Source organism: Heloderma suspectum, chromosome 4, assembly GCF_057233095.1.
Source record: "Heloderma suspectum isolate Gila_16-S chromosome 4, 16-S_ref, whole genome shotgun sequence".
Taxonomy (NCBI): Eukaryota; Metazoa; Chordata; class Lepidosauria; order Squamata; family Helodermatidae; genus Heloderma; species Heloderma suspectum.
In genome coordinates, this window is record NC_139461.1 from 109,891,079 (window position 1) to 109,919,066 (window position 27,988).

The following is a 27,988-nucleotide window of genomic DNA, read 5'->3' on the forward strand; positions in this document are numbered from 1 at the left end:
ACCTCTGAACAATATTAACTGAGCAAAAGTTAAAACGGAAATAGCTGTAGATGTTTTGTTTTCTGGTCTTCATTAGTGTATGGAAGACTGGAGAGGAGAAAGGGAGATGAAGGGGAAATGTTTAGTCAGTTTTGTGTCTTGTAGCATATGGGAAGAAAAAACATAGATGTGACATTTTCTCACAGAAGGGGAAAAATGGACAAATATAAAAGAATGGGTTTCTCTTCAGATAACCCAGATGAAGTGAGATGTGGACACACTGGTTGCTTTCATCTTTTAGTGATCCTAATATGGTGAAATGAGCAAGACAATCCTCTTGATTATTTTTGACCTAAACATCTGGAAGATTAGAGCAAAAGTTGTTGCATAATTTGCAGAGCAGTGGATAGGTCTGTAATCAAAAAGACTTGCAAATGCAAGTATATGCTTGCAATGGTGAAAAGAATCAGCATATGTTAGAACTGGATTAAAACAGTCTGCTTAGTTTCACATTAATTTTGGTTATGGACAAAAAGCATGTCCACTTTTCAGTGTGATTTTGTCTACTTTTTGTCCAGATTCAGGACATTAATGACAATTCTTGACAGAACTGTACAAAAGCCCTCGAAGGCTGATTTTCTAATGCTCCAGGGGCCTGTGGAATCTGAGTTTGTCTGACTAAGCTTGAGGATGTTCCTTGCCCCAAATGAGCTAAAGCTGGGGCAGCCTCTCTAATATCAGGGGTGGGGAATGTGTGGCCCTCCAGATGTTGTTGGACTGCAACTCCTATCAGCCCTAGCCAGCATAGCCAATGGTGAAGGATGATGGGAGTTCTGATCCAACAACATGTAAAAAACTGTGTCAGAGAAAATAGTTCCAGCAAATACAGTCTACCACATTCTTGTTTCTAGAGACACATGTTGAAGAGAAACTTGATGAAGATCCTTTGCTTTCTGCGCAGCTCGTCAGCTATAACAAGACTTGTGAGGAAGTTGAGGATGAAGAAACTTTCCCCTACATTGAGCAATTTGATAGGGATGTTCAAGATGAGATTATTCATCTTGGCAACTTCTCCTTGGAACAGGTCAGAGAGAAGTACCAATGGTCCAATTCATTGTTTGCTTCATAACTGGACTTTTTCATATGTGACAGCAACAAAAGCTGTTTGACCATTTCCAGAGACTATAATTTTAATGTTTCTCTTCTAATTTTCTGCCTGCATTAGCAACTAGACTTCTTCCTCACTTCCACCTTCTTCCTCTGTCCCACATCTATGGATGGTGAGAAATTTGTTCTGCTGAGATTTTTTTATATGGATTTACCAAATGTGTACCTCCCGAGCCAATAAGTGAGCCAAGACAGAGTTGCGTTCTTAAATCCTTACTTTTCTGAATTTGGCAATGCAATTTGTCAGAAAAAAATTAGCATAAAATGTGCATATCAATGGAAAGTACACACAGCATGCATATATTATAGGAACGTCTGCACAAAGCAGCTTTACACCAGTGGAAAAGTACTTGGAAAATGCACATATTTGAAAAGTGTGCACAGAAATGCATATATCTGGGGAAAATGCACACACAAAAACATGTAAATTTCCATGCAAATTTAGGACAGAAGCAGGACAAACTGAGCTTAAGCCCGAAAATCCATCTATCTCAGCTAGGAATGCTGGAGAAATCCACAACAAAATGAAATGACTTAGGATTTTCATGAATCTGATCTATGGATTCCCCGCAGTAGGTCAGCTTTGCCCCTGTCGAGTGGATTCCGTGGACTTGTGGACCAATTTTCTAACTTTCCCAAATTTTGTGCAAATTTCACCATAGGAAAATGTACATTAAAAAAAAATCAGCCAAAAATGCGCAGTTCCCCCATAGGCTAAAGTATGAAAATTAGCATTTTTGCATGTGCGCATTTGCACAAATGAGTATTTGTGCAAATTCAGAGACAGAAAAAATCTGATTCCATCGACGGGTATATGATGGAATGAAAGGCCTGACAATCTGTGGAACACAGCTGGAATAGATTTTATGCAAGCCGTACATCCCTAATCTCAGCGAGTATAAAATTAACAGATCCATCCATCCCTACCCATACCTTACTAGGACTTAGGATCTTTGGAATATTTTATTATTTGACTTATATTTCATTCTAACCCATAGTCTCAGCATAGCTTACAACAGTTTTTCCAAATATTAATCATCCTGTCCCCAATGAGGCTCACAATCTAAGAAAATCTATATCTAATCATAAATCTAATCATTATGATATGAGACTCCCAATGGTATACAATTTTAAATACAAATAGAAGTTATCAATGCTCATTTTATTGTCTCTTTTTATTGGAGGAAATCTTGGTAAGGGTTTTTAAAAATCTTTATATCATAGCTGTCAGTCACAGCTAAATTCTTACTCTCTTATGCCATGGCCCACCACCAAAGCTATTTGAATGTTTATAAACTCTCATCTGTAACCACTGAATACCTTTCCTTAACTGGCAAGGGAGAATTTGAATCTACATGTAATAGAACATATAGAATTTAATTAGCTCTTAATAGTCGCAAGTGGAAGGGATAATTATTTAATTGGGTTTTCCCCTTTTTATGGTACTCTTAATTGATTTGTCACTTGCCTTCAGGTAGAGACTCAAAGGTATTAGATTACCTACATGATACCTTGGGGGTTCTACTTTCTGTCCCATTTGTTAGTCTGTCATCTCCTTCTCTACTTGGACGTACCATCGCTTAGAATTAAAAAAAAAAATCTAACAACAAAGCAAACTAAAAAATAAGCTTGTGATGGAACACATCTTGTTCTGCTATTGGCAATAAGGAACACCAGAAATGCATGACATTAGTGCTTTTATTTTCCCTGGGCTAATCAATGTTGGATCTGTGGTACTACCAGACTCCCAAACTTCTTTGTATTTAGATAATCAGATACCCATGGAGATATATCTTATGAGCTTTGTTTTATAATGAGTTTGGGAAGATGCTGTATTCCACTAGCCCTATTATTCTCTTTCTACAATATAGTTCTTCTAAATATCCTTTCTGTAGCTTTTAGGAATTTTAGTTATTCAAAAAACCTCTTCACCGTTTAATGCTTCACCATTTAAAAGTGCTCAAAGTGATTTACATTGATCAAAAATATTAATTCCATTTTTATCCCTCCAATTCCATTTTATTCCTCTAAAGAACTCAGAGCAGCTACACTTTCCCCATTTTATCCTCACTATAACCTGGCGAGATAGGGTAGGCATAGAAATAGCATCGGTTCCAGGGTCTTTCCTTGGCATCTCTAGTTAAAGATGATCAAGTAGCAGGGCTAGGAAAGATATCTGCCTGAGTCTACTGTCAGTCAGAGGAAGACAATGCTAGGTGGGATGGACCAATGGTCTGAGTAGAAGATGGCACTTCATATGTGCACTGCTATGTGCTATCCAAAGTCACCTGTACTGGCACTAAGCTATGTGCCTGAAATATGATAGAAAGCTCTTTCAGCATGACTGTAACTGATGTCCAGCATAGATGTTTGGATCTGCTCTATTTTCCCTGCATAGGATGCCACTGTAGCAACATTGGTTCATGCCACTCCATGCCCTATACGAGACCCATGATCAGGGTGTGTTTTAAATATGCCTTCAGAAGGCTGCAAGTGCTTTTCCAGGCTGTGGAACTCCCTGCTGAGGGAGGCTAGTTCGGCTCTGTTGTCCTTCTGCTGGCAGGCAAAGTGTTATTTTGTTCAAGGAGGCCTCTGGCGTGTAAGTGGGTCTATTGGGTTGGATGGTGCTTTTATTTTGTTGTTGTGTTTTTGACTGTGTTTTAATGTATTTGTTTTATTATTGTTAAATCAAGTTTTATTTATGATTGTAAGCTGCCTTGAGAGCTATTTTTCTTGGTAGAAAGGCAGGATACCAATCAATCAATCAATCTAATTGTGTGTGTGTGTGCAGGGCATAAAGTTTCCTCCTCTGTGTTAAAGAACAGTAGAACTGATTATGCCACCTGCACAGTGCAAGCCTGTTCCTCTCTACTCAGAAGTAAAGCCCTCTGAATTCAATAAGATTTGTTCCCAGGTAACTGTGTATAGGATTGTAGCTGTAAAGAACATGAGCACAGCAGGTCTTTAAAAACAACCCCCCCCCTTCTCTGCATATTTTATTCTATTGAAAATCCTGGCTGTACATAAATTGCTTTCCGTTGATGGAAATATTTGTATTTTTGAACTACTTCCTGCTACTTTATCATGTACAACCCTGAAACAATTAGTGTTAAGTTAAAATGAACATAACTGAATTTGAGATTTGTTGAAGAAGAATGATAGAAATGTGCACAAGATGCTGATTTTGTACAGAAACAGGTTTTTTATAATTATTATTATTATTACCACCACCAGCATGCAATACATATATTACAGGTATCACAAGGTAGCTATAATAATTCCCCCCCCCCTTTTTTTTTTTTTTTTAAAAGGCTTATCCTAAATGTTAGGTAAAATTATATTAGAAATAGATCCTTTCCATTACAATATGGAATAACACATGAATAAACGCAATATGAATATAAGTGAATAGGATAAGGGCAAAATCCTATGTATGTTGCTTTCAGGTCTAAGCATTTTGATGGCGGATGTTTCTAGATCAGAGAGTACTCTAAAAATATCCTTCATCTGGCATACTAGGTTAGCACTAGTGGAAAGTTAACTGTTTGATTGTTGGCAGCTATGTAAGCATTAGGCTGTCTTTGACTGAATGCTTGGTGGAGTCATATCTTGGAAGGAGGTCATACATTTATCCAGCTACAACTCTGTGTTTGCTCTCATTCTCTCTCCTCTATGTATGTTATATTACAATGCAATATTATACATGCCTACTTAGAAATAAGTCCCATTAAGTACAGTGGGACATACTCCCAGGTAAGCATGTATAGGATTGCAGCCTTAATTTCCTTTCAGTTACTATCCTGCCTAAGTCTTCTGGCAACACATTGTGGCTTCTGCTTTGTCCGCTGAGGGCCAGACTAGATATGATGTGAAAGATGCAATCGTGACGTATTTTTCTTCGGCTAAATGTAGCCTTTAGGAATGTGTGGGCTGAATTGGATCAAGCCTATGGTGCTGGGGGAGGGGGATTAATCTCCCCAGCTTAATCTCCACTCCACATGGAGGGGAGGATATCCATTGTACCTGGTTTCTCCTTCCCCAATCCCCACATCCAGAGCTAATGTTGGATGGGTTTCAAGTTGGGAAAATAGTGCAGGCGGAAGAGAAAAATCCACATAGCTCAAATTATCCTCCTCTGGCATGGCTGCCTTTGAGAAAAGAAAAAGATGTCAGGATTTCAGTCACAAACCTCACACAGGTATAGTTTGGCTCTGAGTCTGTTGGAGAAACCTAAAGAGCCCAATGATTTTTGGTCTGCATGTTCTGAATTTTCAGATTAAAAATACGTTGTCGTCATCATCATCACCAACATTTATATACCACTTTATTTTCTGAAAAGCCATCAGTGGTGCACAACAATTTAAAACAATAAAACCTCAAAACAATAAAAATAAGAATATTTTTGAAAGTGAAACATTAGAACATTTAAACAGTTACCTTTTTTAAAGGGCTAGATTGCCTTCACACTCTTTTCTAAAAGCCAAAATGGTGGGGCGTTTGAGGCAGGGCCTTCCACAGTTTGGGAGCAACTCAGGAGAAAGCCCTTTCACACACGCCTGATGAATGGACCTCTGTGGGTCATGGTGCTGATAAAAGTGCCTCTCCTGCAGATCTCAGTATCTGGGCAGGTTCATAACTAGACAGGTGGCCCCTTAGATAGCCAGGTCCTAAGCCATTTAGGGTTTTAAAGCCTAAAACCAACACCTTGAATAGTGCCCAGAAAACCATTGGCAACCAGTGCTGGTCTTTCAACACATGTGTAATATGGCCTTGGTACTGTGTACAACTTAGTAGCCTAGCTGCCCCATGTTACACCAATTGTAGCTTCCAGACACTCTTCAAGGGTAGCCCCATATAGAGTGCATTGCAATAGTCTAAGTGTGACGTGACTAAGATATGGATACGGGTGTATGAAACCCCGCTTACCTGGCTCCTCCGTGTTCCACTGGGGGGGAGGCACTCTGTCCCTCCCCCCAGAATCCTCGCTGGGGGGAGGTGCTCCGCGCCTCCCCCCGGAATCCTGGCCGGCCAACTCCACTCCACGGGGATTCCGCGGAGCTGCCGGCCAGCTCCGCCAGCAGCCGGACATCCAGCCACTGGCTAGCAGGGACGCAAATGGTGGCTGCTGTAGCTGCCGCCATTTGTGTCCCTGTATTCAGCCATGATAGGCTACATAAAGACTTACGTAGCCTATCACGTCTGGGTTTAAAAAAACAAACAAAACGCGTATGCAAATGATGGCGGCTACGGCCACCGCCATTTGCGTTCCTCATTTTTGGCCTTCTTAGTCTACGTAAATATTTACGTAGAGTAAGACGGCGAAAATAAGGGGGAACGCAAATAGTGTAGCGGGCGCTATTTGCTTTCCCCTTTATTTTCGCCATCTTAGTCTATGTAAATATTTACGTAGACTAAGACGGCCAAAAATAAGGAATGCAAATGGTGGCAGCCGTAGCCGCTGCCATTTGAGTACACTTTTTTTTTTTTTAAAGCCAGACGTGATAGGCTACGTAAGTCTTTACGTAGCCTATCACGAATGGGGGGGGGACAGACTGCAAACGGCGGCGGTGGCAGCCGTTCAGAAGACCAGCTGCCGTTGCCGCCGGAGCCGCTGCTGGAGCCGCCGCCCAGAACATCCGCCCCAGGTAAGTCTCGTCCTGGGGGGGGATCCGCGGGGGGTGGGGGGGGTGGAAGGCCAGTCCGCCATGGATTTTGGGGGGCTGAATGCACTGGCATTTGGCCTCACTGAGATCCGTGGCGGAATTCTCTGACGTCCCTTGATATGGATAACTGCGGCCAAGTCAGGCCATTTCAGGAAGGGTCACAGCTGACGCACTGTGCAATTGTACAAATGCACACCTTGCCACTACCACTGCCACCTGAAGATCTAGGGACAATGAAAGATCAAAGAATTCCAACCTATGAACCTGATCCTTTAGGGGGAGTACAACCCATTCCAGAACAGGTTGAATCCCAACCGCCTGAGTCAGGCTTCCTGTTGACCAACACAACCTCCAACCTTGTCTGGGTTTAACCTCAGCTTGTTCATCCTCCTTCAGCCCATTCATTATTAAACCCAAGTGATGTTCAAGGGTTTCATCTGCTTCCTTGGCATTAGGTGACAAACAGCAGTAGAGCTGGATGTCATCAGGATATGGATGGCACCTTTCTCCAAAGTTCCAAATGTCCTCTCCCAGCAGTTTCATGTAAATGTTAAATAACATAAGGGAGAAATTAGAACCATGTGGGACACCATAGGCCAATGGCTATGGAGTCAAACAGTACTCCCCCAGCACCACTGGACCTGACCTGATAGAAAGGACCCAAACCACTGCAAAGCAGCATCCCTGAGGACCAGCCCTGCCAGGTGGTCCAGAAGGATACCATGTTCGATGGTACCAAAAGCCACCAAGAGGTCCAGGAAAATTTATAGAGTTGCACTCCCCCCATCCAGTTCTTGCCATAGATTATCTACCAAAGCAGCCTCCATCTCATATCCCAGCTGAAATCCCTTTTGAAATGGACCTAGATAATCAGTATCATCCAGGTGCATCTGGAGTTGCTACATGACCACCTTTTTGGTCGTCTTAGCCAAGAATGGTGCATTTGAGAGTGGTCTATAGTCAGACAGATCTCCTGGATCAAGGGATGGCTTATTTAGTAAAGGTCTTGTTACCATCTCTTTTAAGCAAGGGGGAACCCCCCCAAAGAGGCATTAATCACTTCCCTTAGCCACAGCATCAGTCCCTCATTGGGTGACTTAATCAGCCACAAAGGGCAAGGGTCAAATACACCAGTGGTGGTCATCAGCCTCCCAATACCCTGTCCATATCCTCGAGATCTACAAGCTGGAAGGAATCCAACACAAGTGGCCAAATAGTCCAAAACAATGAATAATCAGTGGAATAAAAGCAGCAGCCACAGCAATTCCACAACTGATTTAAACATTTTAAGAATTAAGAATCTGGGAAGATTAAAAAAAAAAGTTTCTGCCTGGTGCTGAAAAGGCATCAGAGTTGGCACTAGGCAAGCCTCCATGGAGAGAACATTCTATAAACATTTTGCCACAACTGAGAAAGCTCTCCTTCCAAAGACCACCTCAGCCATATACACATTTGCTAAAAACCTGTTACGTTTGATGGGAAAGATGGGAAATTTAGGGCGCAATCCTTTGCATGTTTAGACAGAAAAAAGTCCTACAATTCACAGTATGCTCCAGCCAGCCATGGTGGCTGGAGAATGCTGGGAGTTGTAGGATGTCTTCTGTTTAAACATGCATAGGATTGCACCCTTAATTATTTATTTGATTTGTACTCTACCTTTCTACCAAGCAATGGCACTCAGGGTAGAGTTCTAGTACTTCCCCATATCTGTTGTCCCCATTACCTCCTACCCTTCAAAACATCACTGGGACCATTGGAGCAGGCAGAGTTAGGGACAGGAGTGCTTTTCCAAACCCGACTCTACTTTTATTTCTCCATAGAACGTGTGCTCAAGACGGATAAATCTTTGACAAACTGTGGACCAAACTAGACTTGACATTAATTGTGTCATCGGAATGAATGCATCTTTCGCTCCAGGCTTAGGTCCCGATGAAAATTCTTCCTCCTGGAGCTGCTATTGATCCTGGGAGAGAAGATTCCATTTGGCACCAGTAGAAGTTACCCTTTTGTGGGGGTAGTTTAATCAGAACCATGATGTGTGCTGCAGCCCCAATTTATTCTTTCTTTATGTATTTATCACATTTCTATACCACCCAATAGCTGAGGCAATCTTGGTCCATCACCTCTCACATCTGCTATTTCAGTTTTAAAAACATATTCTGTTTTAGACACAATAATTGCAATCATGCAATTAATATCACATCTAGTTGGGTCCAGTAAGAAAACTGTATCGCATGCTGTGTGTAATAGATAGATAGATAGATAGATAGATAGATAGATAGTCTTTAAAATAGTTATAATGTTTAAACAGCTATAGCAATTCAATATCCTTATGACAGCTTTTAAATAATAGTTATAATAAAATCAATTAGTTTTTTTTTAGAATTTTAAGATTTCCAACATTCTTTCTTGTAGGATTTAAAATATAAAGACACTTTCCAACGCACAAAGAAGTTCAAGAGAAGACTTCCTAAAGTATTTCAAAGGTATGCATTAGTAATAGAATTGAGTATCATTTCCAGGACTTTCTACCTGAGGAGCCAAAAGTGATTAATTATTGTTGATGAAGGAGCTTTAATATTAGATTGTTGGGAAACCAAAATCCTCTGGTTGCTTTTTCTACATAGATCCATTTGTGAGGATTGTTCGTCCCAGCCCTGCCAACTCCTTCAATTCCCCTACACTCCAATGAGCCTACTGTACAGCAAGATTAGGCATTAAGAGCAAGATTAGGTGTTAAAATCTGATTAAAATCCAGCACAGACTACCTTAAACCGCACGAAACTGTAAAACTGGTTTCTGTAGGGGAATTTAGAACATCTTAGCTAAAGCTGAGAACGAGCTGAGGTTAGCGAGGGATGCTAAAAACAACAAAAAAAACTTTCTTCAGCTACATGCATAGTAAAAGGCAGAGGAAAGAAATGGTGGTTCAGCTATTAAATAAGGATGGCAAAATGATAACAGATGACAAAGAAAAGGCAGAGGTGCTCAATTCCTACTTTGGCTCAGTCTTCTCCCAGAAGAGGGTCTATGACCCCCTGGCAAAGGAAAAGTACAGGCTGAAGGAGCAGGATTGCAGCTTGAGATCGATAGGCATATGGTCAAGGAACACCTAATTACTTTGAATGAGTTCAAATCTCCAGGGCCAGATGCACTGCATCCTAGAGTCATAAAGGAACTGGCAGAAGAACTCTCAGAACCGCTGTCTGTTCTCTTTGAGAAATCGTGGAGGACGGGGGAAGTGCCAGATGACTGGAGGAGGGCTAATGTTGTCCCTATCTTCAAAAGGGGCAAAAAGGAGGAACCTGGGAACTACAGACCAGTCAGTCTGACATCAATCCCTGGGAAAATGCTGGAGCAGATGATAAAGCAATCCATCTGTAAGCACCTTAAAAACAATGCAGTGATTACTCAAAGCCAACATGGATTTGTCAAGAACAAATCCTACCAGATGAATCTGATCTCATTTTTTGATCAAGTAACCTCCCTTGTGGACCATGGGAATGCTGTGGACATAATATACCTCGACTTCAGCAAAGCTTTCAACAAAGTGCCCCATGATATCCTGATGAGCAAACTAGCTCAAAGTGGGCTAGATGAAACAACGATCCGGTGGACCCACAGTTGGCTACAGAACTGGATTCAAAGAGTGCTTATCAATGGGACCTTCTCAAACTGGGGAGAGGTAACGAGTGGGGTACCGCAGGACTCAGTCCTGGGCCCAGTGCTCTTCAACATTTTTATGAATGACTTGGAGGAGGAGGTGCAGGGAATGCTGATCAAATTTGCAGATGACACAAAATTGGGCGGGATAGCTAATACTTTGGAAGACAGAAACAGAATTCAAAGTGATCTTGATAGGCTGGAGTGCTGGGCAGAAAACAACAGAATGACATTTAATAGGGATAAATGCCAAGTTCTGCACCTAGGAAAAAGAAACCAAATGCACAGTTACAAGATGGGGGATACGTGGCTCAACAACACTACAAGCGAGAAGGATCTTGGAATTGTTGTCGATCACAAGCTGAATATGAGCCAACAATGTCATGTGGCTGCAAAAAAGGCCAATGCTCTTTTGGGCTACATTAAGAGAAGCATAGCTTCCAAATCCTGGGAAGTACTAGTTCCCCTCTACTCAGCACTGGTTAGGCCTTGTCTGGAGTATTGTGTCCAGTTCTGGGCACCACACTTTAAGAAGGATGCAGACAAACTGGAGAGGGTTCAGAGGAGGGCAACAAAGATGATCAGGGGACTGGAAACAAAGCCCTATGAGGAGAGACTGAAAGAACTGGGCATGTTTAGCCCTGAGAAGAGAAGACTGAGGGGAGATATGATAGCGCTCTTCAAGTCCTTCAAAGGTTGTCACAGAGAGGAAGGCCAGGATCTCTTCTCCATCATCCCAGAGTGCAGGACACGGAATAATGGGCTCAAGTGACAGGAAACCAGATTCCGGCTAAACATCAGGAAAAACTTCCTGACTCTTAGAGCAATACAACAATGGAACCAATTACCTAGGGAGGTGGTGGGCTCTCCCACACTGGAGGCATTCAAGACGAGGCTGGATAGCCATCTGTCAGGGATGCTCTGACTTGGATTCCTGCACCGAGCAGGAGTTGGACTTGATGGCCTTGTAGGCCCCTTCCAACCCTACTATTCTATGATTCTATGTAATACGGCTTGCTTCTTTGAGTGATCAGGGCTTTCTTTATTAAACATAGTCATTGCTATAGGGGCTTTATTCTATGTTAGGTGCAATATGGTCAAAATGCCAGGGTCAAAGCCTCATCTTTCCCACCTGAACTACAGGTATTTCTAGCATGCTGCAATTTTCTCATTTCTGTCCTCTGCTTTTGACACTCAATGGATTGGATATTCTCAATACTTTGGATCTTATCTTAGGCTTGGAGTAGTACATGTAAGGAACTGTTCTAGATTATCTGGTTGTAGTAATTCTGTGTTTGTGAACTCACTTATAACAACATCAGGAGTGCCTCATTTAGCTTAACCTAACCATTATATTACCTCTTTGGTATTCCATACGGTCCTTTGATGATTTGTGTTTAAAAGCTATCTAGCAGAAAATGTCTCCTGTATCATACTTTTGATTACTCAGTTTTTGTAGGTCATTTCATATTCTTTATCTATCCTGTCTTCTCTCATAATATTTGCTTGTTTGTATAGACTGTTGTTGTTGTTCAGTTGTTCAGTCGTTCAGTCGTGTCCGACTCTTCATGACCCCATGGACCATAGCACGCCAGGCCTTCCTGTCCTGTGCTCTCTCCCGGAGCGTGCTCAAGTTCATATTCATTGCATCCGTGATGCTATCTAGCCATCTCATCCTCTGCCGTCCCCTTCTCCTTTTGCCTTCAGTCTTTCCCAGCATCAGGGTCTTTTCCAGGGAGTTTTCTCTTCACATTAGGTGGCCAAAATATTTGAGCTTCAGCTTCATTATCTGTCCTTCCAATGAGCACTCAGGGTTGATTTCCTTTAGGATGGACTGATTTGACCTTCTTGCAGTCCAGGGCACTCGTAAGAGTCTTCTCCAGCACCACAGTTCGAAAGCATCAATTCTTCGGCGCTCAGCCTTCCTTATAGTCCAGCTCTCACAGCCATACATTACTACTGGGAAAACCATAGCTTTGATTAGACGGACCTTTGTCGGCAAGGTGATGTCTCTGCTTCTTACTATGCTGTCTAGGTTGGCCATAGCTTTCCTCCCAAGGAGCAAGCGTCTTTTAATTTCATGGCTACAGTCACTGTCTGCGGTGATCTTGGAGCCCAAGAAAGTAAAATCTGTGACTGCTTCCATTTCTTCCCCTTCTATATGCCAGGAAGTGATGGGGCCAGATGCCATGATCTTAGTTTTTTTAATGTTGAGTTTCAAACCAGCTTTTGCACTCTCCTCTTTCACCCTCCACAAGAGGCTCTTGAGATCCTCTTCGCTTTCTGCCATTAGGGTGGTATCGTCTGCATATCGGAGGTTGTTGATAATTCTCCCAGCAATCTTAATTCCGACCTCTGATTCATCCAACCCGGCATTTCTCATGATGTACTCTGCATATAAGTTAAATAAGCAGGGTGACAATATGCAGCCTTGTCGTACTCCTTTCCCAATTTGGAACCAATCGGTTGTTCCATGTCTGGTTCTTACTGTTGCTTCTTGACCCTCGTACAGGTTTCTCAGGAGACAGGTAAGGTGGTCTGGTACTCCCATCACTTTAAGAATTTGCCACAGTTTGTTGTGATCCACACAATCAAAGGCTTTAGCGTAGTCAATGAAGCAGAAACAGACGTTTTTCTGGAATTCTCTTGCTTTCTCCATGATGCAGCGAATGTTGGCGATTTGATCTCTAGTTCCTCTGCCTCTTCGAAACCCAGCTTGTACTTCCGGTAGTTCTCGGTTCGCATACTGCTGAAGCCTAGCTTGTAGGATTTTGAGCATCACCTTGCTGGCATGTGAAATGAGCGCAATTGTGCGGTAGTTTGAACACTCTTTGGCGTTGCCCTTCTTTGGAATTGGAATGTAAACTGACCTTTTCCAGTCTTGTGGCCACTGTTGAGTGTTCCAGATTTGTTGGCATATTGAATGCAGCACTTTAACAGCATCATCTTTTAGGATTTTAAATAGCTCGGCTGGAATACTGTCATCTCCGCTAGCTTTGTTGTTACTAATGCTTCCTAAGGCCCACTTGACTTCACTCTCTAGGATGTCCGGCTCAAGTTCAGTGACCGCACTATCATGGCTATCAGGGACATTCAGATCTTTCCTGTATAGTTCTTCTGTGTATTCTTGCCACCTCTTCTTAATCTCATCTGCTTCTGTTAGGTCCCTGCCTTCTTTGTCCTTTATCATGCCCGTCTTTGCACAAAACGTTCCCTTGAGAGCTCCAATTTTCTTGAAGAGATCTCTAGTCTTTCCCATTCTGTTGTTTTCCTCGATTTCTTTGCATTGTTCATTTAAGAAGGCCTTCTTGTCTCTCCTTGCTATTCTCTGGAACTCTGCATTCAGTTGGCTATATCTTCCCCTTTCTCCCTTGCTTTTCGCTTCCCTTCTTTCGTGAGCTACTTGTAAAGCCTCATCAGACAGCCACTTTGCTTTCTTGCATTTCTTTTTCTTTGGGATGGATTTCGTTAAGCACAGTCTATCCCAGAGAAAAGAGAAAGAAATCCACTCCGAGGCAATCTACATAACAACTTTAAACTGGTTTCATACCTGTTTTTAGTGATTACGGCTACCAAATACAGGAATTCTGGGAATTGTAGCTCTAGGAAGAGGGGCTGCTTGGGCAGGGGGCAGGGGTCTCTAGCAAAGAATTCTCAGTACCCTCATGAAACTGCAGGATCCCTTTAGATAAACCGGTTTGAAACCAGTTTAAAGTTGTAATGTAGATTGCCTCTCCCTACCCTAGAGAATGTTTTCCAGGAATGTCTCCTAGCATTTTTGCCACCAGGTGTTACCTCGGTGCTATGCTGTTAGCTGTGCAAACAATACTATAGTGACACCTACTGATGAGAAAAATAGCACTGCAGCTAATTTACATTATGTAAACATGAAGGGAAAAAGCAAGGTTTCTTTTAATCCAAAGAAGATACTTATTTAAACTGAAGTCTGCTTCCTCAACACCCCACTGCTATCTAAACACTGAAAGACAACCAGTTATAATGACTGGGTAACCATCTGAGTTGCCATTTCTCTTGTCTTTCCAATAAGAGAATCTGAACAATACGAGCACAGCAAGAAACATAAAATAAATACACCAATAGTTAAGGCAAAAATTAGAATATAACTAAAAAACTTACTATGATAAAGAGGGAAAATTGGGCTTGACTGCAAGGTTTCATCAGTAGGAAAAAGGTACATTGACTGCTACTCACCTAGACAGCATAGTAAGAAGCAGAGACATCACCTTGCTGACAAAGGTCCATCTAATCAAAGCTATAGTTTTCTCAGTAGAAATGTATGGCTGTGAGAGCTGGACTATAAGGAAGGCTGAGCGCCGAAGAATTGATGCTTTCGAACTGTGGTGCTGGAGAAGACTCTTATGAGTCCCCTGGACTGCAAGGAGGTCAAATCAGTCCATCCTAAAGGAAGTCAACCCTGAGTGCTCATTGGAAGGACAGATACTGAAGGTGAAGCTCAAATATTTTGGCCACCTAATGCGAAGAGAAAATTCCCTGGAAAAGACCCTGATGCTGGGAAAGATTGAAGGCAAAAGGAGAAGGGGACAGCAGAGGATGAGATGGCTAGACAGCATCACCGATGCAATGAATATGAACTTGAGCACACTCCGGGAGAGAGCGGAGGACAGGAAGGCCTGGTGTGCTATGGTCCATGGGGTCACGAAGAGTCGGACACGACTTAACAACTGAACAACAACAACAAGGGTTGCACTGAATTTGCAAGGACCTTTTCTCAGCCCTTCACCAACTTGACATCAGCTGTTCTGTTTTGGCTATATTTTAGGGGTCAGACAAAATTCTTTCAGGATGAAGAAGATCAGAGCAGCACCCATTTTATTTTTCACAGAAAATCCTGTTTTGATGTATTTTTTGAATGATGGAAAATTCAAAATGGCTGCCACCATAAAAAATGGCTGCCCCTTTGCTACTCACTGGAGTCCAGCATTATAGTGGACAGCAATTGAATATCTACAAAACCCACATAATTCTACGGAGTGGACAGATAATTCATCCAGCAGCTCTTTTTACAAGCGGTGCAGTGTTAAATACTGCCCCTCCCTACAAAAAAAAAGAAAAGAAAGAAAGAGAGAAAGAAAGAAAGAAAGAAAGAAAAAAGGGCAGTGATTGAGTAGGATTTAAAAATATAGTGCCACACAGTGTGCCATTCTATGCAACTCAATTTTAAACGTGAACTAATAGGAAAGACGTGGGCTTGTTTACATTTGGATTTCTTTCTTTTACAAAATCAGAATGTATTGCAAGTTTGCAACACCCCCTGCCTCAAAGGCTTTATTCGATAGCAGACCCAAAGATTTAAAACGAATACCATGCCATGTTTTGGTGTGGAAGGGAAATCAGAGATTAACAATGCAATCCTATGAATGTCTAATCAGAGGTAATCCCCATTGAGTTCAATGGGGCTTGCTCCCAAGTAAATGTACTGAAGAATCAATGAGATAATTTGGATAAACAAACTTGGGGGAGGGGCAATTTCACAAAACTATTTCTCCTTGTATTGCTGGGTCATTTTCATGAATTTTTGGCTGAATCACTGTTTCTCTCCAGCCCTACTGTTCACTAATCTCCAACTTCTGTGTGAAAGAAACAGGGAGAAAAATGTACCCCTAAAAGAGATCAAATGGAGTAATGAAAACTGTTTACCTTCATAATTGTGTAATAGCTGCTAATAAAGGCAATAGATACAGTAGTTTAAAAGCAATAAAATCCACAACAAAGTGTATTTAATTTTAAATTGAATTCCAAGCAAATGGGTGTCCTAATGAACCCCTGTGTCAGTGTAGCTCTAACCAAATTAAGTGAAATAATTTCCATCATGAGGAAACTAAATAAGTACAAAGTTTCAAACCAACCATTCTTCCTGGGAAAAGAGATTTTCTTGGATGATTCAGCTGCAGGAATTAAACAGTCAAGTTCATGATACAAGTTGCCCCAGCACTAGTTTTAGATCAATTGGGTTAAGCTTTGTCTAACCTTCAGGTCAAGGAAGAAAGGGATGCCACAAAATCCTGAGGTGTTTATTTAGGGCAATGTTTCCTATAAGTCTGGTAACAGAAGCATGATTCCCCTGCTCAATGCAGGAATCCAAGTCAGAGCATCCCTGACAAATGGCTGTCCAGCCTCGTCTTGAAGGCCTCCAGTGTGGGAGAGTCCACCACCTCCCCAGATAATCCAATCATAGCTTGGGCCAATTATAAATCTTATACTTATCACCGACAAAGGATCACATATAATAGCTGAGGTGGGATCTGGATGTATGATGTGTTCACTCTAAACTATGCTGATGTGAAGTTTTCTTCTACACAGGTGTGTGTGATGTTCAATGGGTAATTCTGCCTTTCCCCCAGGGACTAGCGGAAACATATCCCATGACGCATATCAAAAAAGTTCTATCTGCTGTTTCCGCCATGTCTGCCTTGCCTTTAACAAATGCAGTACTGTGTACAAAGAAACAGAAGCTCTATTTGGGCCTTCATCGGCCATGCAAGTTCAAATCTCACAAGGGGGCTCAACTTGCTGGCCCTGCCCCCTGTCACATCCCTGTCGGCCCTGCTCCTTGCCATCCACATGCTGCACATAGGCTCCCCACGCAATTAAGAACCATGATAATGCACGATTCTGCATGTGTACAGTGGGCTGTATACTTCAGACCTTCCATCCCATGCATGGGTGGCAGGGGGTAGAGCCAGTGAAGCCATGATGACAGAGTAGTGAGAGACCTGTGCATGATGCACATTGCAAACGAGCAGATTCCACCAAATGAAATCTCAAAATATGACAAAGTGAGTATCGCATTTAGACCTGGCTCAGAGACTCTGCAGAATTATGCAGTCCGGGTAGATGATGGGAGGAGGCAAGGCCAGGACTCTGGGAGGAGGCAAGGCCAGGACAGTTAATCAAAGGGAGACAGAGCAGGCCCCCTCTGTCAGTATGTACTGTAGGCTTATGATGAGGGGGTGCGGTGGGGTCTTTAATTATTTTATTAATTTGTTTCTCACAGCATGCTAATACATCTCTCACACCTTGGGTAATACCAATTTAGGGCCATGGAAAACACAATGTGCCAGTTTAATCAGCTTCAGGGAAACTATTTAATTGGGTCAGTGAACAACTCAAAGTTTGCAAAATCCTTCTCCTTTTATCTATTAGAGCATTTCTACACAAGGCTTTTATTACACACTTGTGATTGGTCACTCACAGAAGTTTGTGGATCCTTTACATGATGTTGTCAACCTCCAGAGTGTCTCCTGTATTTTATGAGCTTTATCCCGCTTTTTAAAAGATCGGAGATAAGCTGATAATGCAAGATATCAGTAGTGTGTAATAATGGCATTGTGCCATAGTACAGCCACTAGATAGAGCTGTATAATGAAACATATAGAACATTGCTGAGAAAGGAAATGTTCAATTCAAATCACGTGTCCCCTGTGTAAAGGAGCCCATCATAACCGCACAAAGAAACCGGAAGCAGAAAGCCCTAGTAAGGATGTGGGATTTCAGTTTCAGCCTCATGTGAATCTCCTCATCTTTGGAGTTGAGGTGAATAACACACACATTCTTTGTGGTCAGCCTTTCATGGTCAAACTAGGTTGGGCGTAAGGTTTCATAATCTTCCAGGTAGCTGGTGGTGTGTATGCAGACTGCCTGAATGCAGCAGTTTTTTCAGCAAGAGTTTGGATGAGAAAAAGTCTGAACTGATAATGAAAGTCACCCCCATTTCTCAAAAGCTGATGGATTATGCCTTTGCTTCTTCACTTCCTCTGAAAAGAGATAGCCTTCCCCTCTGGCTTGTTCTCAGCATCTGATATTCAGAGGTACACTGCCCTGAACATGGAGGTATCATTTCAAATCATTTTGAAAAACAAAAACAAAAAACAAATCATCTAAACTTGTGGCTATTACCACCGTACATGAATTATTTGCGTTATGGAAAAAGTGCTCCCTGTTCTGAATTGATATCTTCTCCACTTAATTGGAGGACTGCAGTCACCTTCTGGTCTGGCGGTGGAGATAGAGAGCACCTATACCATATCCCCAGAGTGGATTTGGGACCTGTGATACAGGATGGGTGGTTTTTCTGTCCAGGCTGTGCTCCAGCGCCACTCCAGTCCATCTGGCAAACAAGCCTGCTTTTGCTATCTAGGTTCTGTGAGTGAAAGCTCATGGCCATGGTCCAGCAAACATGAGCTCACAGCGTTTTCTGGATTGTGGCCCATCGTGTTTTGGCATCAGTCCAGACTGACAAACATGGATTGTGTTAGATGCAATCCCATTTTATTCCTTTGCCACTTCTCAAAACCTAAACATCCCTCTACCCCAAGTGTATAGCTATACTCCCTCCACTGTTTCGTTCCTTGAAATATATTTAAGGAACACACTGAAATGCATGTAAGTTTCAAGGGTCAACACTTTCTTTAAGTTATGCATTTTATTAAATCCCCCCACCCCCCATACTCCCCATTTGTCACCGAAGCAAGAAAGAAAGTCAGGCAGTGAAAGTGGCACCAGATGCTTGTAAAGAGAAGACTGCGTCCAAGTTCAGTAACCTTGCAGGAATGAATAATGATTCAAATGGAGTAGCGGCTCTTTGCTGGAAGGTGAGTCTTTTTGTATGTGCGAGTGCTCTTTTTCGTAATGTAAATTGCAAAATGACTAGATCAATTATATTGACTCTCTTGTATGAAATCCCTTCCCTTCCATTTTTCTTTAAAAAAAAAAAACATATTAGGATTTCAGCAGGCTGAAATGTGTGCATCCCAGCAGATGCAACTATATGCTCAAACGGAATGTCTAAAAGCATTAACTATGAGTCATTTGGGCAAGGCTGGAGTTCTTCAAAACACTTCCTCAACACCGGCCAAACAAAGTCTTTCTGCAGGAGATGAAGGGAGGCAAAGCTTTGCCACCATGTAAATGAGACAAGCTTGAGATATGATGAATCTCCTATCTCCTTTTCCTACTCAACTGACACTCGCTTTGAGGGAAGGTTGTAAATGCAAGAGAGATTGTGGTATAATTCCTCAGACTGGCGTTTTTGCCCCCCAGTCACTATTCGATTATCTTCCAAATTGCTGTGTTTCAGAGAGATAAAGATTTTTTATGGCTTGCTGACTTGAAACAACTAGAAGAGCCAGAAAGAGAGAAGGCTAACTGGCCATGCATAGTAATTCCATTGGTAAATGACAAAATCTTTGTTTGTATGACATTTCCAAAATTACTACAGAAGATGAATCTAAAATATGAAATGTCACATTTGGCATGCAAAACTATCAAAATATATTTCAGTATAAAATTCATAGAGGCGTTTAATTTAGAATGTGTTTAATAACTTAGTCTGCCTGAATCAGTAATCCTGCCTTGAGGTTTTAGAAAGATTGTCTTATTTATTCATTCACATGATGTTAATATATATATATATATATATATATGAAGCCAAAAATATTAAAGTTAAATCTTCATTGTTAATTAAGATTTTTCCAATTTAAATGAAAATAATTGTCATTCAGATTAGTTTGTTAAGTATGGTTTGTGTTAAGAAAAACAAAAACAAAAGAGGTTTAACTACTTCAAGTGTTTATTTAACTGCTTAATTTAACTCCAGAAGCTTTCTATCTAAATGGAAATATACTGTCTCTTCCATTCTAAATACAAGGTAGGATTTAAAAAGGAGAGAGATTATTGGTCACTATAGGCTTAGATCACGAGCCTTTGAAATATTTTGCCAAGTAAAGCATATTATAATATGATGTGTGCTTTGGGATGCCATAATAAATAACCTCTGGTAATCAGTTGCTTTATCTTGAAATAAATATATAAGGAAACACACTATAAGAAAACACACTATAGAGGTGATTTAGGAAGATAGTAACTACAGTATAATATAAGATCTCTGATTCCTGTCATCTGCAAAGAAAGAAAAATTACATGTGATCACAGGTCTTGTTAAAAGCCCAAGAGGTTCATCTTTCATTTCTTTTCAAGTTTCTAGCCATCATGATTGCAGAACAAATTGTGTAAAGTTGCCAGCAGTATGCTGTACTGTCAGAAAAAAAGTGTAACATGATGTCAAAATGTCTCCCTATGCCCTGCTCTGGCTCTTTGGTTGCTGGAGGCAGGCAGGGGAATGCTAACACAATGACATCACGTCACTTTTTTCCCAACATGTGCAGGGAGATATAAGTGGTGCTTGCCCCTTTTTGTGTAGCATGAGCCATGGTCAACTCTCAGATCTCCAGCAAGTTTAGGTTATCTTGATTCAGATCTTTAATTTCAGGATCAGTGAAATGATTGTGTCAAGAAATAGCAGTATGGATTCCCTACTGGATGGAATTTTTAGTTCCATAGATAAACACAGTGATATATGAATGATCCAAAATTGTGAAAAAGAAGATGTGACCATGGGTAGTATCCTGGTCTGCCCGTGCACCATCTGGGCCTACAGCTAGCACAACAGGGGCCTAATAGTTAAAAAAGCAACCAGGAATGAGTGGAAACACTCATTTCCAGAATGGGGCAGGTCAGTAGAGCTTGCAGAAAGAAGCTTTGCTGACTTGTCCTGATCCGGAAAGAAATGTTTCTGCTTGTTTCTGAGGTTGCTTTTTGAACTGCTAGCTTTCTGTTGCATGAGCAGTGAGTCCTCCTTGCATAACAGATCAAGCAAGAGCGCAGTGGTAATATTGGATACCGCCCAAACCAATGTGAATTCTTTATCCACATAGACATGGTTTACAGCCTATGTGATAAGAATACCATGATGGTGTAACCAGCCCCCTTTTTGTTGAGCATGTACCCTTCCTACTGCCAACCAGGAGTGGTCCGCTTTTGTTTTCCCGCTCATTAACATCCATTCTTCCCTTAGATTGACTGGTCTAAAAAGCCTCAACCCATTCAGATCCAACTGAAATGCTTACGAGGTGTCAAAGACAAAGTGCCACAAGGCAGCTACATCCTCAAGGTTTCCCTCCATGGACAGCTTGGTGGTAAACTGCTCTGCTGGTCCAAAGTGGAGGGTCATCAGTGGGCTGGAACCACACTACCCGTCAGACATAATGGGAACTTCTATGATGTGGAGATCTGTTTTGACCAAAGTGTCCACACAGTAAGCAACGTTTCTTCAATATAGTCTTTGCTCTATTGGCAAAATTCTCTCTCTCTCTCTCACACACACACACACACACACACACACACACACAGTGATTCCCTGTTGGGCTACATTTATATCTAATACATTCCTTTATGTTCATAATTCATTTAGTATTTTCTGAGAGGGTTTGGTTAAGTTCAGGCTCTTCTTCCTTGCCCCACCCACCACAATGCGAAATATGCCCAAATGGCTAAATATGTAATACACTATACTACACAGCATTGTCAGCCAATTTTAGATTTTTGCCTGCATTTTTCTTATCTATGCAGCTTGTCACCTATGTAATTCAATTTGGGTAAAGTAGCTTTAGAATAATAAATGGACGTGTGGGTGTATATAAGCACATGAATGCCCAAATCCCTAAGTTTTGAGCTTCATTGACGCCCATTTGCTTAAAAAAAGGGGGTGGTGGCATTTGGATTATTCTGGAAAAAGCCCAAGCACACTTGAGGCTCTGTTTTGTGACTGCAACAACATTTATTTGGTTTCCAAGTGAGACTGCATGGGGTAGGATCATTGTTTGCTCCAGTGGCATTATGAAGGCAAATGTCTGCAACTGGTTGAATCATTTGACTTGGAAGACATTTGTCTGTTAAGCATAAGCGTCTTCATCACACCTGTCCTGAATGATTTTGTTTTCTCTGGAAGTATTAGAGTAGGCCAGAGCCTCATGTGATTGTGGAGGTATTTAAAGTCATATATGTTGGTTTATTGAATAGCCAGTGTTAGTTGAATAACCAAAGAGCACAATGGTCATTGTGAGTTGATGTGATGGTTCATTTGATGGGGTTTGTGCTAAGAAATAGACATCAAATCCTTTCAGGGATGAATAACATTTATATGCACATCCTGTCAAGAATGAAGGGCTCACATGTGTATCTTTCTCTGCATTCCTATTCAAATGTATGCAAACAGCGATCAGGTGTGGACTATGGCCCTGATGGCATATATTTGAAGTGGGAACATGATGGAAAAATGCACACGCTTGTGCTGCTCCTTCTTCATGAGGTGTATGTCTATTTGATGCAAAAGGTCAAGTGAGCAACTGCCTTCAGGCCCTGCATTTGGGTTTCCCATATGTTTATATACGCCCATGCATTTGGGCATGGGAAACACGATGCTGGACTTTGGTCTAATCCAGCCAGAGCCTTTTCATGTTCTTAAGTGGATTTGTGTCCTTGTCCCTGGTTGGTATTTAAGAAAGACACCATTGCTCCATCGGCCCCCCTATCATAATGTCCTCCTGTGGGCCTTCCAGAAAGCATCAGAGACCCAGGCAACACCCCCCACCCTGAAGTTAAAAAGGCATCTTGTTAACTTAAAAAAAGAATAACCTGCTCTCAGGTGCTTCACAGGCAGCTTCTCCCAGCCACCACACTTTCTGGAATGCCTGTTGGAGTACGCATTCCTGGAACCATAGGAAACCAGGGACAGCAGCAGCACGCTGTGTGATGAACATTAAAGCACGAACACTGACACCCCTTGGTCGCCTTTTTAGTTAACTTAAAGTAACTGCTAACTTTCCTCTACCCCAAGCCTGAAATTTAATCAAATTCCCCTTCCCCTCTTTTGGGGGCCATTTCTTTTTTACTCCTCCCCCACCATGAATGGTCAAAAAGTAAAATTGGCCATATTATTGGTATGCCCTTAGTCTGTACCTCTAAACTTTCTAAAGGTGTGTGAATGTGTGTTCATGTGGGATTTTTGCAAATGTATTTGGGAACCCTGTTGTAGACTGATTAATACTGACTGAGCTGCCATTCTAACCCACACTGGCAAGTTACGATCAAACCTTAGAAAAGTAGTTCATGTGAGCAAATTGGAGTTCAGGGTTTTGTTTTGTTCTTATGTTTTTCAGGAAGTGTAGAAAGATAGAGATAGGTGAGATGCAGTGCTAGTTTTTTTGGAATTGGTTACAGGAGAAAATACTGGACAGCTAATATGAAGGGTAGAGTTCTGTTTTTATTGGCTATAATGCAGTGATTGGGGTATAATAAAAATAAGGTGGAAAATATAACATGCGTGCCTGATGTTGAAAGACAGCATGCTTCTAACTAATACATTAGCGATATTGTTCCAGAACACTACATCCTTCCAAAAATAATAGCTCCCTAATGTCAGCTAGCCTAGTGTCAGCATGGGTTACCTGCTGCATACAGAAAGCGCTGGTCATGTAAGCTCAAACTGCCCTGGGGCTAGTCTGACTTGAACGTCTGACTTTCCCCCCCCCCCAATATTTTTTGTTCATTAATCAGTGTTCTTTGCCTACGTTCATTGGCTTCACCTCCCCTCGCCCCACCTCCCTTTCACGATCCTCATGCTTAGTTTGTCAGGTTCTCTCCATGCTTGACTATCAGATCATCGCAGTAGGTTTTGATGGTTGATCTCACAAAGACATGGAGACTGGCTGTCTTTAAAGTGAGATGTTGGATATGTTTGTACAATGGCATAAGACACATATAGGATTGGGGGGGGGTAACTTTGTAGCTAATCATGAACAACTATGTAGAAAGCTTGAGAGGAAGCTTTCTCCTGACCCAAGCTTTCCCACTTGGGTCAGGACCACTGGCGGTCACCGTGGTGATGTCAGCTTGAGATTGTGTGGACACAGCACCCAACAACCTCTACTCTCATGGGACCCCTGCCTTCAAACTCTGCTAGGAGTCCTGTAGTTTGATATGTTTGTACAAGTCACACATGCCTGTTTCTCCATTGTCGAATCTCCTGAGAACTAAAAACCTCAGGAGAATAGGCTCTGCCCCTCCCCTCATCAAACAACTTCCAGGAATTAAACTGCCCCAGTGATTTGTCCTTCCCACTTCCCACCCCTCTAGCACAGCTACTGTCACCACAAATTTGTAGTCCTCAGTATCTAGATAAGCTATGCACACCCACCTTTTCACAAAATAAAAGTTCCTAATCTGCTATAAGCATGGGAGGGTGTGTGTGTGTGTGTGTGTGTGTGACAACACAATAGGCACCCAGGACAACCATACCACAGTTTACAAACATCTATAATTGCAGAAGTGCTGGCCATGCTTTTGGGGATGTGTTTTGGCTGTTCCAAGGCCCAGCTTGAAGAGATTATGGTGAAAAAATTGTTAATTGCCAGGGGTCTCAGAAAGAGATGCATTGTGATATGCATTGGATTTGGTCTGCTTCAGATATATTTGTTGGTCCTCCGAGATGAAGCAACATTCCCTCTGAAGTGAACAGCACTGAATCTGGACCTTCCCAAGGCTTCAGGAGCGATTCAGGCTTTCAGAGGTTGCAGAAAGGCAGTGAATATTGTTCTGTCTCATCTGAGCTGGAATATTTTAAGAGCTTTGGTGGAGTGAGTTCTTTCTGGCGGGTGTACTTAATCCTTCCCGATTCCTCATTCTTCCAGCCAATCCTCATTCTTCCAGCCAATGCTCATTCTAAGCTCCCAGTCCTTTTCCTAGAATCCTCCTTTTTTTCACTCCAATCCATTCAGTCACAGACTAATCCTTCCTCTAAAAAGGAAGTTTCATTTATTCTTGCTGCAGGAGCAGACATAGCAACCCTGAATCTGTTGCTTGTGGGAGCCAACCTATGCCCATTGCAAAGAGGGGTCTTTTTTTAGAGGAGCCCTTCTGCCTCTGCTCCATGCCTGCATCCAACCCTGACCAATCCTCAGCTTTCACTTGTGATTTGGTGCCAATTGTTGAGTGGAACACATGTCAAAATCTTAAACAAACTGTAGGCCAAAACAGATGCTACTCTAAATCTGTGTCTGGTAGCTACATTTTTACAAAACTCTAGAGTAGGTGCAGGGGTCCCGATCCAGGCTGGGACACTAGCATAAGGGGTAGGAGTGGGCTTTTGAGATCTGGCCCTTAGTTTACTGCCTTCACTTGTGTCAAGATTGATCGTCCTCCCTCCTCCTTCACAATCAACACCATGGAGACTCAAAGCTTCAAGCTATTATGACTTTATTATGCTAAAGAGTAGCCATTCTACAATGCAGATTCAATGAAGCTCTCACTGCCCCAGGCTCTGAACTACTAATCTGAGATCTCTATTAGGGGAGATGATCTGGAGGGTAGTGAAGTTGCTGACAGTTTGCCTATGAACGCTTATGGTCAAACTTGCCTATAGTGATGTACGAATCCCCTACCTTCCGGTCCTGGGGGTGCGGGTTCATAGAGGGGCCCTCCATGCTGCTCAGGGCCCTTCGAAATCCTCTGGAGCTGCTCTGCGTCTGGGGCAGTTCACAGAGCAGCTCTCCAGCTCCCTATACAAGGTGTTACGCTAATGGTGGCTGCCATTAGCCTATAGCTGGGACAAATACAGATGCAAATGGCATATTGTATGCCACTTGCAGCTGTAAAGCACTGATTTTGACCTAAATACAGCTGAAAATGGCAGCAATTGGGTCAAATTCAGGGCTTTATGGCTGCAAGTGGCGTACAATATGCTATTTACATCTGTATTTTTTCTTGTGAAACACTAGCCTATAGCGGGGAAAAATACAGATGTAAATAGTGTATTGGATGCCACTTGCGGCCATAAAGCCCTGACTTTGACCTAATTGCAGCCATTTATGGCTGTATTTAGGTCAAAATCAGTGCTTTACAGCTGCAAGTGGCATACAATATGCCATTTGTGTCTGTATTTGTTCCAGCGAGAGGCTAATGGCAGCTGCCATTAGCGTATTGCCTTGTTTAGGGACCCGGACAGCCACTCTGCACGAAATCCTCCAGAGCTGGAGGTAAGTGATGCCTTTCTGCTGTGGAATCCAGAGGTCAGATTCTCTGGAATCTGGCCTCATTTGAGTCCACGGTGGAATTCTCTGACATCCCTACTTGCCTCACAGTGATGGCCCTCCCTTAGGGCATCTCCCTTCTACGCTGGCTTCTAAGAGTGGCTATCCTGGCCGAGTGTCTTAGTCCCATCCCTAACTCCTCCCACTTCAACTTTGCAATGCTGTCTAGCATCTCTCAAGTCATGCCCCTCTTCGTCTGCCTCCTTGGAAACTTGAGTTCTAACAGTGGAGGGGGGAGGCAGTGACTCAGCCTGGGCCATCTGTTTGTCAGGCCTTGGGAAGAATCTTTCCCAGTGCCTTGGTGCTCTAGGAAAAGTTCCTCCCCTGGGCTCTGACCTAGTTGTTCCAACTCTGATTCAGAGTCGGAGTCATCAGAAATCCCAAGGGGCTTGGGATCATCCCTGACAACTTGCAGGGTCAGCCATGCTTGGGATTCTTCCTTTGGCGACATGAATGCAATGTGCTACATGTAGGGATGGTGGAGAATTCCTTGACAGACTCCAGTGAGGCCGGATTCTAAAGAATCTGGCCCACCGGAGCCCGTGGCGGAACAGACTGCTCCCCCCCGCCACCCCGCCAAGTCCCCGCAGACCGGATCCTACCTGCTTCTGGTGGGTCCAGATCCGGCCGCTGCTCCCTGCTGCTTCGCTGTGTGGCCGCGAATGGCGTCCCCTACGCAGGATGCCATTTGCGTCACCGCTTTAGCAGTGATAGGCTATGTAAATATTTATGTAGCCTATCACAGCTAAAGCGGGGACACAAATGGCATAGGGGATGCCATTTGCGTCCCTGCTCTTTGCCGTGATAGGCTACATAAATACTTACGTAGCCTATCACGGCCTGGCAGGGACGCAAATGGCATCCCCTACGCCATTTGCATCCCTGCTTTAGCCATGATAGGCTATGTAAATACTTAAGTAGCCTATCATGGCCTGGCAGGGACGCAAATGGTGGATGGCATAGCGGTCGCCATTTGCGGCCGCAGCCCAGCAGCAGCCGGATCAGAAGTCCAACTGCAGCCGGCCCTGGCCAGCGGCTCCATGGCCTTGCTGCGGGGCGGAGCCAGCCAGGAAGGATTCTGGAGGGGGGGAGGAATGGATCACTTCCCCACCACCGTGGACTGCTGGACCGGAACGGCGTGAGTATTCTGCACGCCCCTAGCTACATGGCACATCATCTCACCACCTATACAGTGCTTCCTTGGCTGAATTTATGACTCATTTGACACTACTTTTCCTTCATGGTTTCATCTCTCTCCATGTCCAATGTCCAATGTTGTCAAGCAACATAGATGCATGCCACTCATTGCCCGTACAACCATAGGGTGGGTGGGGAGAAGCAAATGCCTTAGAAATCCACCCCCCCCAATCAATTTTGATGGTGTCTAGTGTCCTGTTCCAACTAGGTTCAGCTCTTTGCTATGCAAACACAGAGTTGATTACAATGGAGAAGTCAAACAAGCAAAAGTTAGGCACAGTTTTGCCAGACAAACATGGAATTTCTAGAGAGAAGAATAGCCAAGGACAAACACATGGGGCACCAGTCAAGTAG

General features: G+C 42.7%; 1 protein-coding gene across 3 annotated transcripts in view; it reads left to right on the top strand.

Moving 5' to 3' along the window:
* LOC146347279 (uncharacterized) overlaps window positions 1–27,988 on the top strand; it is a 275,533-nt gene that overhangs the window by 75,027 nt on the left and 172,518 nt on the right. For all 3 annotated transcript variants that reach the window (XM_084848123.1, XM_084848122.1, XM_084848121.1), the window contains 4 exons: window positions 891–1,063; window positions 9,225–9,295; window positions 18,982–19,105; window positions 21,367–21,606. In XM_084848123.1, coding sequence (XP_084704249.1) covers window positions 891–1,063; window positions 9,225–9,295; window positions 18,982–19,105; window positions 21,367–21,606 — 608 coding nt within the window. The remainder of the gene's footprint in view (window positions 1–890; window positions 1,064–9,224; window positions 9,296–18,981; window positions 19,106–21,366; window positions 21,607–27,988) is intronic.